The sequence below is a fragment of the Nomascus leucogenys genome, chromosome 5 (genome assembly GCF_006542625.1).
Source record: "Nomascus leucogenys isolate Asia chromosome 5, Asia_NLE_v1, whole genome shotgun sequence".
Taxonomy (NCBI): Eukaryota; Metazoa; Chordata; class Mammalia; order Primates; family Hylobatidae; genus Nomascus; species Nomascus leucogenys.
Genome location: NC_044385.1, coordinates 12,400,786 through 12,416,235, shown reverse-complemented (window position 1 = coordinate 12,416,235; position 15,450 = coordinate 12,400,786). Strand labels below are relative to the sequence as shown.

The 15,450-nt window shown below is 34.6% G+C and overlaps 1 protein-coding gene and 1 pseudogene across 4 annotated transcripts in view; one reads left to right on the top strand and one right to left on the bottom strand.

Annotated features, from left to right (window-relative positions):
• The window catches only part of LYST (lysosomal trafficking regulator), a 205,074-nt gene that overhangs the window by 63,274 nt on the left and 126,350 nt on the right, over nucleotides 1–15,450 (bottom strand). For all 4 annotated transcript variants that reach the window (XR_004030064.1, XM_030812643.1, XM_030812644.1 and 1 more), the window contains exons 31-38: nucleotides 15,010–15,216; nucleotides 8,058–8,234; nucleotides 7,405–7,481; nucleotides 7,078–7,266; nucleotides 4,294–4,439; nucleotides 4,109–4,205; nucleotides 2,934–2,995; nucleotides 1,416–1,471 (exon numbers count right to left, since the gene is read on the bottom strand). Coding sequence is in view for 3 of the 4 variants with exons in the window: in XM_030812643.1 (XP_030668503.1) it covers nucleotides 1,416–1,471; nucleotides 2,934–2,995; nucleotides 4,109–4,205; nucleotides 4,294–4,439; nucleotides 7,078–7,266; nucleotides 7,405–7,481; nucleotides 8,058–8,234; nucleotides 15,010–15,216 (1,011 nt within the window). In the remaining variant the exon portion in view is untranslated. The remainder of the gene's footprint in view (nucleotides 1–1,415; nucleotides 1,472–2,933; nucleotides 2,996–4,108; nucleotides 4,206–4,293; nucleotides 4,440–7,077; nucleotides 7,267–7,404; nucleotides 7,482–8,057; nucleotides 8,235–15,009; nucleotides 15,217–15,450) is intronic.
• On the top strand, nucleotides 9,368–13,167 carry LOC105739700 (annotated as a pseudogene).

Here is a 15,450-nt window from a genome sequence, read left to right as displayed (position 1 = left end):
TTTAAAAAAAATTTTCCTCTTTATTTAAATATGAAACACATTTATAGCATGCAAGTTGACTTAAAATTAAATGGTGTCTTCCCAGACCAAGTATTTGTGAATGTATCCTCAAGCACTGAAAATAAACCAACATATTCGACAGGTGGACTCAGACTCTTCTGTCACCTCATGTCAAATGGAGTTAAACACAAATTGAGTAGATTTTTTAAGGGGAAAAACTGTCATCTTTTGGACATACAAAAAAGTTGTCTCATACATCAACTATTAAATTCCTTGGCTGATAAAAGGATACATCTTGAAAAATAACATAACTATATTTTACTATCTGGGACAAACCCTGTGGTAATTGCTATATAAATGAGAAAAGAATGCTGTTCATATTTCTGACTACTTTAAATACGTTCATGACTTTTTTTTTACATTATTTATTTTATAACCAAACTTCATGTTTTCACTCATTACTTTCTTTCTTTTTTTTTTTTTTGAGACAGAGTCTCGCTCTGTTGCCCAGGCTGGAGTGCAGTGGTGTGATCTCGGCTCACTGTAACCTCCGCCTCCCGGGTTCAAGCGATTCTCCTGCCTCAGCCTCCCAAGTAGCTGGGATTATAGGCGCCACCACCACAACTGGCTAATTTTTTTGTATTTTTAGTAGAGACGGGGTTTCACCATGTTGGCCAGGCTGGTCTCGAACTCCTGACCTCAGGTGATCCACTCGCCTCAGCTTCCCAAAGTGCTGGGATTACAGGCGTGAGCCACTGTGCCCAGCCTAATTTATCTAAAATACAAAATATATTAATAATTAAACCACACATAATCTCATTTAGTATATCCTTAGGAATTCCTGGCTTTAGAACTTTTCTGAAACAAAAAGCTTATTTCTCCTATTACAGGAATCTCAAAAAATATTTTAATGGCATAAAAGATAATTCAAATAAAAAGCTTTATTATACAAAAAATATGTCTTTATTTTCTGATTATCAGTCTGTCTAGAATAACAATTATCATTATTAAGCTATGTGAATATCAGAATTACTTAAGTTATTCAATTATTTAATATTTTTCCTTTCTTTCTGAAGGCAAAGGTACTTGATAGTGAACTGGGAGTGGCAAGGAGTAGATATTTGTTGCAATGGAGAACAGTAATAAGAAGGAATGAACATAAATTGATATAATAGGAGCATTTAGAATATGTCTTATATTAACTGCTATGAGACTTGGGCCATAAGCCAGAGGAGATGGTACAGTCTTCTTTTTAAAATTATATTTAAAAAAATGTTTGGAACTCAGACCAATCTATACATAGAGTGACAAAGAATGAAATCTAATAGTTCTTCCTTCTCTCTAGTTATACTGAATTGATACATTTTTGGAATCTGTCTAGATTTATGTAAATACAGACTTAAGCCTCTACTCACCGAACTTTCAATTGTATCAGAAGCATTATCTTCCACAAAATACATTCCACATTTACCTGCAGAAAGTAATTGGACATAAGGGTTTTAAAATGTATGTGCACACTACCATTCATGGTTTAATGCATGGTCTCTGGAGTCCTTTGGTCTGAATTTGAATCTCACTACCTTGACACAGTTCCTGGCACTCAATAAATATTTTTGAATAGTATCCATGAAGTCTTGGGCAAGTTGCTTTACCTCTTTGTGTCTTAATTTCTTTATTAAAAAAAAAAGATTGCAGGGAGCTCTATTTCACAGAGCTACTATGGGAATTAAATTAGAATATATGCAAAATGCATATGTGCTCAGTGCTAAATAAATGTTGGCTATTTATTATTACCATTATTCTTATATTACTAGCATATCGATTTGCTTTATTTTGTTACACACTAATTGAAGTCAAGTGGTAAACCAAATTATCTAGCAAAAGGGAAATCCTTAATTATTTTGCAGACTGAGATACTCAATAGGGTAGAGTAGGCCCTAAACATAGCCTCCAACTTTTTCCTGTCTCATAGGCTGGCTGTTGCTAACCCATGTCCCTACATTGTGTTTTAAAATGTTGGGAACTTCTCTGAGGTTCTGCCCCCTGCATGCTCATCACCCTTGAGTACTGAGTGGACCTTGAAGTAGTGGCATGGCTAGCTCAGAGAAAGGTACTATTTCCATCCTTGTGATGGTGGGGCTCAGTCCCAGCAGGCTTGAAGCTCCATATCTTGGACCTTGGAGGCTGTAGCTTACAACATTCATTCTCAAATTTGAAGGTACATCAAATCACTGGAGGGCTCATCAGAACATAGACTGCTGGGCCCCACCCTCAGAATTTCAGATTCATCAAGTCTGGACTGAGGCGTGAGAATGTGCAATTCTAAGAAGCTCCCATGAGATGCTGATGCTACTGATTCAGGGTTCTCACACTTTGAGAACCTAGCCTACAGCATACAGATTGGTTCTTTAAGGGAACAGAGATCAAGTGGTATAATTGTTTTCCTTCATATTTTGAGAATAAAATTTCCAAACAAATATAACTATATAGGTATCCACGGACTAACAATCTTGGCCTTTCTCTCAGAAGCACAATAGAGAATATAAATTATGGACAATCTTAAAGTAGACATATTTTTTATGGACAGTTATATCTGATAAAATAGTAGGTAAGTATAACAATAATTTTTCACTTTAAAAAATCTAAATTGGCATATAATAAAAGAAATGGTTAAATATAAAATTGCATATTCATGAAGAAACAATTTTATAAAAACTAAAATGCTATTCATGTGCTTTTCAGAACACAAGATATCATTTCTTCACATTCATGAGTCATATGCAATTACATATAATGTTAAGGCAAATTAGCCTATATGATACTACAGAAAGTTTATCCAATTTAATGGCATGTTGTCAAAAAACACTTTAAATAATCTAAGAATAAAATAAGGCCGGGTGAATATGTGCAAAATTCTTCAAAATTTGACTTACCTAGTAACAATTCACCAGCTGTCTCTCTAGATGGTGCAACACTGATACATCTTCGATTTACTCTGTCAAAACATATTTAAAATTACTATGACTAAATGTTTTGACTAATTTCAGAGAGTATATGCTTTATTTTACCTAGTAAAAGATTTCTGCAAAGCAGACTAAATAGAGTTCCAATAGCATGAGGTATCTTGTCGAAACCCACATGAAAATATTAGCTCCTTTTTTAGCATTCTATTAGAAAAGAAATAACTGAAATGCCCAGAAAAAGCTAATAATCCCTATAACCTGTAGACAGAATATAGAAATTAAGTTATTTAAAAGAGATATCAATATTTTATATTTTCTAGTAAACAAGCAAACATTGTTTCACGCCTCTGATACTTCGAATACATTTTTTGTGTGTGCTCTATTTTTGTATTATTTATTTGTTATGTACTATTATTGTATTATTTACATTATTATGAAGGTAATTTATCAAATACATTTTAAAAAAAGCCTAGTATTCTAGGAAAAACACAGGATTTGGAATCAGAAAGTTCCTTTGTGTTCTTAGCCAATTATCTTCTTTGCGTCTCTGTTTTTCATCTATGAAATGGGTATAATAACAACCACAATAACTGCAGTGATAATACTATCAATAGTTAATATATAATAACATACTTAATACTCAACAATGCTATGATACCTATTATTATTTCTTCATTTAATAGATGAGGTAACTGAGACAGAGGGGTTAGGTAACTTGCCTAAGATTAAAGAGCTAGTAAGAGCAGGAACTGGAATCTGAGCCTTTAATCACTACATTATACTGCCTCTTGATGATACCACCAGCAGCTCTATCTATATTAATAGATAGAGATGTTAAACAGTCAATTACAAAATATGTGTGTGTGTATACATATATGTGTGTGTGTGTGTGTGTGTGTGTGTTTGTGTGTGTGTATGTATACTAACAAGGGCCAGAACATGATGACTGAAATCCCATGAACCCTTGCTGTCAGAAATGTCATTTCCTTTTGGATTTTGGCCATATAACCTTGTCGTCCCTTGAGCCTTTCCTGTTTAGGATTTTTCTGAAAATGATGGCATTATATAAAATAAATATTACATAAACACTACAATAAGCTGTTGTATATTCATGAAAGAGTGAAGGTCTATTCATTCAAAATTACCTTATAGATTCACTTGCAGCTTTGTCTTTGACAGTAGAAGAGAAAGAAGAATGAGTTTTGTCTTCAAATAGGTAAGAGAGTGGTGGTTTGACAACATCTGTTGAGGAGAAAAGTAAATATTATCTTTATCTAATGACCACAGTTCTCTGCTATATTTACATGTTGAGTCAAGAGGCCACTCTTACCTTCTGATTTTTGTCTATCCCTAAGGAGATACTTATTTGGAATAGTTAAATAACATCTCTGTAAACGTCTCCTCTCTCGATTTGGCCCTTCTGTGGGATCCAACTGCCATGAGGTTGGATAGTAGATGGGGTCATACCATACTGCTCTGCAAGTAAAAAGATTAAAAGGTGTTTTAAGTGACCATCCAGGACTTGTAGCTATAAAAAAAATCATTATAGAGATTGAATAAGTAAGTCACAACTGATCCGTTAATTTAAAAACTCCAAATGTTTATATATTTGATCAGGGAATGCATATACAAGTACAAATAATAAAATCTAAGTGTCTTTTTGCTCCTGAATCCCAGTCTCCCCGTTCCTCGCCTGAAGGCAAGCTCTGCTTCCAGTTTCTTTCAACTATTAAATTTTTTAAAAGATATGTAATGACTACTATGAACACTTTAGCAACATAATATAACATGCTGGATTTAATATGGTTAGGTAAATTTTTTTTTTCCAAATTAATTTTTTACATTTCCCATTTTGCCTAATTTTTTTTTTTTTTTTTGAGACGGAGTCTGGCTGTGTTGCCCAGGCTTGAGTGCAGCGGCACGATCTTGGCTCACTATAACTTCTGCCTCCCCGGCTCAAGCGATTCTCCTGCCTCAGCCTCCCAAGTAGCTGGGATTACAGGCTCCCACCACACCTGGCTAAGTTTTGTATTTTTTTAGTAGAGATGGGGTTTCATCATGTCGGCCAGGCTTGTCTCAAACTCCTAGCCTCAAGTGATCCACCCACCTGGGCCTCCCAAAGTGTTGGGATTACAGGCATGAGCCACCTCACCTGGCCTCATTTTGCCTGCTCTCTAATGAAAGAAATAAAATCAGTTTCTTTCTGTGGTATGAATCACGTTTTTAAAAAGATTTTCAAATAAATTTTATCTGGCTGGGCACGGTGGCTCACGCTTGTAATCCCAGCACTTTGGGAGGCCGAGGCGGGCGTATCACGAGGTCAGGAGATTGAGACCACGGTGAAACCCCGTCTCTACTAAAAATACAAAAAGAAAATTAGCCGGGTGTGGTGGTGGGCGCCTGTAGTCCCAGCTACTCGGAGAGGCTGAGGCAGGAGAATGGTGTGAACCCAGGAGGCGGAGCTTGCAGTGAGCCGAGACTGTGCCACTGCACTCCAGCCTGGGCGACAGAGCAAGACTCTGTCTCAAAAAAAAAAAAATAAAATAAATTTTATCTTAGATGAAATAAGACAGGAAAAACATATTAAATGCATTTTTAGAAATAAATAAGAGAAAAAATACCCTTATTCATACCCTACACATACCAAAATACTGATAGTGGTTGTTGTCTTTTTTTTTTAAAACGTGCATCTGTTTTTAATTTGTAGTTATGATCATTATGATCATTTTTCTATAACTTGCCTTATTTTACTGAAACAGTATTATCTTTATCTCATCATTTTGAATGGCTGCCCAATACAGAGGTAGATGCATTGTAACGTATTTAACCATAGTACTGTTAATAAATAACTTGTTTCTAATTCATTCACTAGCATAAATAATGCAGAGATGAAAACTTTTATGTTTACTTTCTTTTTCTTTTTCTTTTTTGACAGGGTCTCACTCTGTTGCCCAGGCCAGAGTGCAGTGGCATGTTCATAGCTCACTGTAGCCTTGAACTCCCGGGCTCAAGTGATCCTCCCGCCTCAGCCTCCCAAAGTACTAGACTACAGGTGTGAGCCACTGTGCCCGGCCTGCCTTCCATATTTTGAATATTTTCCTTAGGATAGAATCACTGAAACAGGATAACTGAAGCTAGAAGTAAAATGTTTTTAGGATGATTAATACATATTGTCAAAATGTACAATGCCACCAAAGTTCTGAGAAAGGACAGCTAATATCCTGCTGTGAATATTAGCAGCCAAAATTTTTGTTAACATAAAAAGTAAAATGTGGTATCTAGAGGTTCTAGAAAACCAAATTAGCCTCTAGCAATATTGAGTATTTTCCCATGTGTTTGGTAATTCATTTGTCTTATGTGAGGAATGTGTTCATGCCTTTTGCTCATTCAAACTTCTGGGATCATAATATTTTACTTTAGAATCTGTGTAAGTTTTTCAAACAATAAAAATAACTCTTTATTTGCTGAAAATATATTTCCAGGCTTTTTTGTTGTTGTTATGGTTGTTAAATACACTGGAAAGAATTAAGGTTAAAATCCATTGATTTATTTGCAGTTTCTTCTATTGCATTTGAGCTTAGAAAGTCATCTATCCTTCAAAGAGTTGACAAATATCCTATTATCTTCTACTTTATAAACTTTTTGAGTAATTATTTTATCCATATGGAATTTACTTTAGTGTCCAATGTTCAGTGTATTTTAGTACACCAAAGTCATATGAATAAGTTATCTTAACTAAATTTAGAGAATAATACCTTAATTTCCCTCTTTTTGTTATTTGTAATACATATTTTAAATTAGTTAGAAAAATATATTTTTCTCAACCATCCTGTTTCAGTGATTTCTCTGTTCTTTTACAAAGACCATATTTTAAAATTAAGCCAATTTTACTATCTAGATGAGCTACTGCCCCCTCTCATTACTTTTCTTCCTCAAGAATTAAAAAAAAACTCATATGATTATTCTTTAAGATGAAAAAAATCACAAATGATTAAACAAAAAATTGTTTAATGAAATGATTTTATGAGTCTGAATTCTGGAATACAAATTCAGTTTAACATCAATATCTTAAATCTTCATGGAAAACAATTTTAACTGACCTCCCGCAGCTTACCTATCATGTGTCAGTTGCTGAATAAGTTCCTGCCAATGTCTGCTGGCACTCAAATCTACTTTATACATTCCTCTAATATGCTGGATCACCTTTTTTCTCTCAATTCCTTGGGAGAGAGACACTGCCTGGGTGATATCTGCAGCTATTTTAGATATATCCTTTGATTTTGAATCCAGACGCTGAAAGAGACTAAACAAATAATAAGATTGTCCATAGTTAAGCATACATGGAACGTATTTATCAGAACATGATACTTTAAAACTAAAAGTATATGTGAAATATAATGGATTCCTAAAATACATGCCTTTGGAACATATAAAATCTTACCTTTGTTGATTATTGTTAACTGTTTTCTGCCAAGCAGCTTTATTCACTCCTTCTTCAGTTTCATATTTCTTTTGTTCCTAAAAGATTTAGATAATAATATACTATATAAAATTTATTATTTCTCACCTAACATTAGCACAGAGCCCAACAAACTAATTTTAAAACCCAGTTAACAAAGGAAAAACAATTGTCCCTAAGAGACCAGAATATTAAAATAAATGAACCATCTAAACTATGTTATAATGTTATAATTCTGTGTCTATATAATTTAGGTCACATAAGTTAGAGTAGAATGGTTAACCAGGGTTGCTAAACCTGATGAGTTTACATAGTTGCTTGCCTCCTTACTCTGCTTTTTCATTAAAGAACCTCTAACTCAAGGTATGCTTCAGCTTGCTTGTCACTTTAAAAATCTTTCCTTCACTGAAGGCTACTGATAATGGATACTGATGACCACAGAGAACAAAATGCTCCTTAAAATAAGCCTATTTTTTCTCACATAGAAAAAAGCAATACATTATATATGAAAAATAAAATAAAATAATCATTTCAAGTTCATCATCAATGATACTCTGCTCTTGAAAAAGTAGTGTCAATCATTCTTTACCTATGATGGAATCTCCTAAGAAAGTACTATGGTTTCATTGACTCACCTCTTTGATCATTTTAATAAGGTCTGCTTTTGTTGATGCACTAGGAGGGATGCACTTGTGACCACATAACTTCAAGGCATTCATAAGCAGTTCTGCTGTGTCTAGCTCTTCTTCAGTCAATTCATCTTGGTGATTATGTATCAACTCTGACAAATACAAAACTAACTTGGCTCCATGCTTTAAAAAAAGTAATAATTTTTTTAGTCATTTAGAATTTTAATTCTTACATTTAAATTACTTAGTAGTAATTAAATTATATTGCTAGATTTATTTGGTTGCATCTGATTTGAATAAAGCACCTACAAAAGACATTCTGAGGATAAGTACAGAAATCTGATTATGCACTGAGTATTTGATGACAGAGGAATAATGCTAATTTTGTTAGATGTAATAACGTTATGTTACATAGGAAAATATTTTAAAAAAAGAATAGAGGTAAAATATCATAATTTCTATATATATGTTAAAATAGTTCAGCAAAAGAAGAAATGATGTCAGTATAATAAAAATAGTAACAATTGTTAAATCCAGGTGATGGTTCCATGGTATTTATTACACTATTCTTTCTAGTCTCTGTATGTTTGAAATTTTTTCTTATAAAATATATTTTAAAAAGCAAGCAAACTAGCCAGCTAGCTTTTGGGGAAAGAATTTTGGAAAGGACTTGCTAAAGGAATACAGGAAAGGAACTGGGATAAAGGAAGATAATTTTTAGTTTTTCTCACAGAAAAACTGAACTAGAAGGGAAAGCTTCCTTTAGAACTTAAAACTTATTTACTCTTCTTTCTTTGGTGAAATTTCTAGAACTAAAACCTATCTTTAGCTTGTAAGCATTCACTACTCCCTAGAACAAAAGGTGAAAAACTCTCAAACCCCACGCAGACAATTCTATGTATATATCCATGGAAGAGTTGTTTTAGCCAATGTTTTATTAACAGGCCCTAAAACCTAAATTTACAGTGTTACTTAAGATAATGACAATTGTCCTTTGCAGCACAAACCTAAACTAAATGTTCATTCATGATTTTTTAAGTGGCCCTTACATGCTGTAGATATTACACCTGATTCTACTGTGTATAGTATGTATTATTTAGACAATAATTTTGCCAACAAGTTAAACATATATATTTTACTTTAAAAATCAGAATTGACACAAATATCACTGTATTTAGTTTTATGACATTTTAAACTGTGAATAGTATTAAATGTCAGCAAATGGATCTGGAAATGATTACATTTTGGGTGATATTTAAATTAACATGCTGAATCACATCGTGTCATTTCTCAAAAGCAAAAGATGAACATATGCAATGGTGAAAATAGTACAGCTCATTTTAATGCAACATTTTAAATTAGTCAGACAGCTGCTACCTGACCAAAAGAGAAAAATGAACAGAAGCTCTGTGAGTAAAAGGCCCAAAGAGTTGGCAAATAAATAAAAATGGTAAATGACTAAAAGACTTTCCTAAGTGCGTCTTAAAGGTAATGTTCTTGATATAACTTTAAAAATATTTCAGTTTAGTATTCAATGACATTCAAAAATTATCTTGAAAAACTATCAGAAATGTTTTTATTCATTGTGACTATCTAAAGAAACACATGATTTTCTTAAACACTGAAGTTGTTTCTAATATCTCATTTTAATACCCTCTGATCACTTACTGATTATCATTTCAGAGACTATAAAAGGTGTCACTGGGAATAGATAACAAAAAAATCTTATTTTCAGCCCTTAAAAAACTGATTTAAGGAATTGAATCTGTTAAAGATGAATCCTCAGAAAATAATAAAGTGCTAAAATATGTAAAATATTTCTTTTCAAAGAAGGTTCTAAGAAGGAAGAGTTCTGAGTGGACTACAGAAAGGGAGAAAGGTTTTGAAGAAGGTATAGAGTAATCTGGGTCATGGCCAAATGAATGGATAGAATGGGGATATAGATAGACAAAGGAGAGAGAGGTGTTCTGTGCTGGTGGACAATATGAATAAAACAGCATGACAGAAAAATAAACAGGATGTGAAGAGGTTGCAAGACACAAAGATACGATTATCTTGAAAAGAAGAGGGTCAGCAGGCTGGAGAGTTAATCAGAATCAAGTTGTGATGGCAGAAAAGAAGTCTGGGGCTTAAAAAACCCAGGCACATTCCAAATGAAATACAAATTAAATGTATGCAGCTGTGAAAAGGCATAAAGAAGATCACTCTATACTACTATGTAATAATGATCTCTAGGATATACTAAGTGAAGAAAGTAAGCTGCAGAAGAGTGTGTATACTTTGCTATCTTTCTTTGTGTTATGAAGTAGGGGAGAGAATATTTACATGTGTAAATACATGTATATGTAAATTTGCTTGTATCTTCAACAGAAAAAAAAAGTAAGTTACCTACACAGAGAGGCAAAGAATAAGAGCGGAGGAAAGGGATAAACGCTAGAACCTCTCTGAATGTGCTGTTTCACAATGTTGCTTCTAGAACAATGTAGACACTTCACATGATTAAAAACAAAATTAAGCAAAAACAAAAACCCAAAGGAATCCCAAAAAACTATAAAACAAACTGGAAAAAAAAAAAGCCTACCTACCTACCTAACTGGTTGAAGTTGGCAGCCTGACCAAATAAAGAAAACTATTTTAAGTGCTTTTATAATACAGTATTTTCACTGTATAACCATAATACTATGCTAAGAACAAAAAGAACCACAAAGACATCTTCAACTGCACTCAGCAGGATTGTTATTAGTGATCACGTTGGTCATCTTATTTTGAAAATGTTATATATGTAGAAAGACAAAGCAAATAAGTGATTATGTTAGTGTTAGGAATCAAGATATCAGCATTAGTAAGAAATACAAATAAAAAAATCCAAGAAAAAGTGAAAGTATCAGTATAAACTCATGACTTGTCTTTCTAAAAAAATACGTATTTCCTAGCTTTGTCCACTAAAAAAGCCTGAGAAGAAATGACAACCCAGTAGAAATAAACATACTTAGTCCTTAGATTTGTAGTCTCTAAATACTATCATCTCCTTAAAAGGATATAAGGGCTTCTTGGGAGGGAAGTTGGGTTCTAGGTTTGGGGAAGGAATTGCATAAGGTGGGCCTAGGACATTCTTCTGTGCCAGAAAACAAGGAAGTTTAATCATATTAACTTGTTAAAATGAAAAAGGCCATGTCGACACAACAACTTGAATCTACAGAGGTGTTAATTTTAATATCAAACTGAATAATGACTGCAATAGACTAAAACACATAACATTTATTTTAAAATACCTGAGCTCCTAATGACACTCCAAAAATAAAAACAAATACAAAAATTAGAGGCCACTAGGGGCATTAATTCATCATTCTAAAAATTAATAAACAGGGAAGGAAATAGCATTTATCCTGCTTTTCCTTGACTGACTGTATTTAAAGGTAGCCAAGGTGCTGGAGCCGCTGCCGACGAGTCTGGATCTCATTGCCGCGCGCCCCGACGCCTGCTGGACGTGCATTCCCAATTCCTTTTGTTTCCAAGTCCACTATACTCTCAAGTATACTCTCAAGGATACTGTCAAGGATCAGCTTATTCATAATCTTCTAAAGGAAGAACAGATCCCCCAGAATAAGATTACAGTTGTTGGGGTTGGTGCTCTTGGCATGGCCTGTGCCATCGGTATCTTAATGAAGGACTTGGTAGGTGAACTTGCTCTTGTTGATGTCATGGAAGACAAATTGAAGGGCGAGATGATGGATCTCCAACATGGCAGCCTTTTCCTTAGAACACCAAAGATTGTCTCTGGCAAAGACTATACTGTAACTGTAAACTCCAAGCTGGTCATTATCACGGCTGAGGCACATGAGCAAGAGGGAGAAAGCCATCTTAATTTGGTCCAGTGTCATGTGAACATCTTTAAATTAATCATTCCTAATGTTGTAAAATACAGCTCAAACTGCAAGTTGCTTACTGTTTCAAATCCAGTGGATATCTTTGACCTACAGTGGCTTGGAAGATAATGGCTTTCCCAAAAACCATGTTATTGGAAGTGGTTGCAATCTGGACTCAGCCCAATTCCGTTACCCAATGGGGGAAAGGCTGGGAGTTCACATATTAAGCTGTCATGGGTGAGTCCTTGGGGAACATGGAGATTCTAGTGTGCCTATATGGAGTAGAGCAAATGTTACTGGTGTCTCCCTCAAGACTGTGCACCCAGATTTAGGGACTGATATAGATAAGGAACAGTGGAAAGAGGTTCACAAGCAGGTGGTTGAGAGTGCTTACGAGGTGATCAAACTCAAAGGCTACACATCCTGGGCCACTGGACTCTCTGTGGCAGATTTGGCAGAAAGTATAATGAAGAAGCTTAGGCGGGTGCACCCAATTTCCACCATGATTGGTGGAATAAAGGATGATGTCTTCCTTAGCGTTCCATGCATCTTGGGAGAGAATGGAATCTCAGACCATGTGAAGGTGACTCTGACTCCTGAGGAAGGGGCCCATTTGAAGAAGAGTGCAGATCCACTTTGGGGGATATAAAAGGAGCTGCAATTTTAAAGTCTTCTGATGTCATACCATTTCACTGTCTAGGCTACAATAGGATTTTAGTTGGAGGTTGTGCATATTGTCCTTTTTATCTGATCTGTGATTAAAACAGTGATGTTAAGATAGACTGGGAAAAACATCAATTCCTAAAGTTAGAAATAGGAATGGTTTGTAAAATCCTACATCTATATTCTGTAGGTACTATATCCTATAGGTAGCTATATGCTGTAGTACCATTCTCTAGGCTGGATGGTACTAATCTGTGTAGTCCTAAACTGGTTTGTGTGAAATAGTTCTGCCACCTCTAAGGCACCACTGCCAATGCTGCACATGCTGCAGTTGGCCCTTGAGCCAGATGGATGTTTACTGTGTGTTATAGAAATAACTTCCTGGCTCCTTCACTGAACATGTCTAGTCCAACATTTTTTCCCAATCAGACACATCCTGGATCCATTGTATAAATCCAATATTGCATGTATGGTGCATAATTGTTCCAAAGGATCTTATTTTGTGAACTATATATCTCAGTAGTGTACATTACCATATTATGTAAAGAGATCTACATATAAACAATGCAACCAACTATCCAAGTGTTCTACTAAAACCCACAATAAACCTTGAACAGTGAAAAAAAATAGAAAAAAAAAAGGTAGTCAAATAGTTGACAAGGGAAAGTTCTTCCCTATAGGAAAGTCAGAGCTTATAGATGCTGATGGAATAAGAGACTTAGAGAAATCACTATTTTGTAACTCTTTAATGAAAAAGTGGATCTTGGCAATTATCACCAGTGGCTGCTAAAACTATTAGGTTAAAGATAATATCCTCAGTCTTCGTGGGTGAATAAACAACTGGACTTGGTGATGAAATGGATTGAGAGAGAGAAGAAAAAGTCAACGACAACCACGGTTAAAAATTTCAAGCTGAAATTCAATAATGATACCACTGACAGACATAAAGTAGTGGGGAAGGGAAGATGGTATGAGAGAAAGTGGACTGTTAACACCGCAGTTGAATTTTGATGGATAGCAACTTTGCTGAGTATAAAGGAAAGAAAAAAACACCATTTCAAATTCTCCACAGAAGGAAAATACAGGCTAAATATGCTTCTGTCTTGGGAAAAGGAAGACAGTACCCTCAGTGTACTTGAAAGTGTCTTTAATACTGGAAAAAGCACCTAAAAGTATCCCTTCCAGATAGTTTTGACTCCTAACATGATATGAGTTTTCCATGTATTAAAGGGGATACCTATCCTTTTTAATATATCCTCTCTCATCTCTATTGAGGTATAACTTACAGATAATGAAGCATACATACATTAAGTGTTTCTATGAGTTTTGACAATTGCATACATCCATTTAACCACTACTCAAAATAGGATCTTATTTTTATCACCCCAAAAAGTTCCCTTAAACCTCTTTCTAGTCAATTCCCTTTCTCACCATCCCCCTTCCACAGAGACAACTACTGTCCTGAATTCTATCGTCATATCTTGGTTTTGCTTGTTCCTTCAGATGAATAGAATCACAGATTGTACTCCTTTGTGTTTGGCTGTCCCTTTCCCCACTCAATGTTTCTGAGATTCACCCATAATGGTAGGTGTACCAGTAGTCTGTTCCTTTTTAGAGCTGTATAATAGTCTATACGGTGCTGTAGAATAGTCTATACAGATTTCTCTCTACAGGTATACAGAAATCACAATGTGTTTGTACATTCTTCTGTTGATAAGCATTTGAGTATTTGTAGTTTTCGGCCATTATGAAAAAAGGCTGCCATAGATATTCTTAAACAAGCCTTTTTATGAACATATGTTTTAATTTCTCTTTCAGGTAAATATCTAAAAATGGAGTAACATGGTCATAAGTTAAATGTATGTTTAATTTTATAAGAAACTGTTAAACAGCCCTCCAATATGGTTTAATGTACCTTTTAAACTTTCCAACTACCACTCTTGAAGTGATAAACTTTATACACTCTGAAATTCTTTTAGGTATTTTGGGTTTGATTATTCCAAATGATTAATAATTTTTTTCTATTTTAACTGACCACATATATTTTTGAGATATGTTATACATACTGTTGTTTGAGCTATTCAGTATAGATGTTTCACAGGTAATATAATACTTTTTTAAAAAGCCTCCAAACAAACCTTAAATAAAACACTTCAAGATGTATTAACACATTACAAAGTATCTGACAGAAACTCTGAAACAGAACTTCTTAATTTAGGCACTAGAAAAAAGATTGGGAAATAAACACAGAGGTTAAACTGAGCCTGTGTAAAAGCACCTGAGGAAAGACCTTAGGTTAAAATTGCTTGGTAAGAAAATTATATTTATAAATTAGGCATGAACATTCAGTTTAATTTCAGTTCTTGTTTTATTCAGACTTTATATTTCACCAAACGTTTTACTTATCTTATCAAAGCTGAGATACTTACTTGTAGGGATGGGCTGAGACAGTCTCGTAGTATTTCCTGATGATTTGGTTCACGAACTATTTCAAAAATTTGCTTTCTCTCTTGTGCAGCGTGGGCTGGCGACAAAATATGCACTAGTAGTCTCCCAAGCTGCATTCGGAAGGTCTCCTTACAAGACCACAGAATTTTAGTCCATTGCTGCTTGGAACCACTGGCTTTACTTGAACCCTAAAATCAATCAAGATAGGAATGAACTAGGATCAGACTGCTTAAGCAATACCATGCTAGCCTCAACACAGCCCTAAAGAAGACTATGGAACATGTTTTATTCCAGATTGGTTTTAATAGTCAAAATTAGAAAGAGATATACATATCCATACACATAGGAGTTTAAAAGAGACGGGCATACAACGTTCATAGCAGCATCACTCAAAATAGCCAAAAGGTGGAAACAGTCTGAAC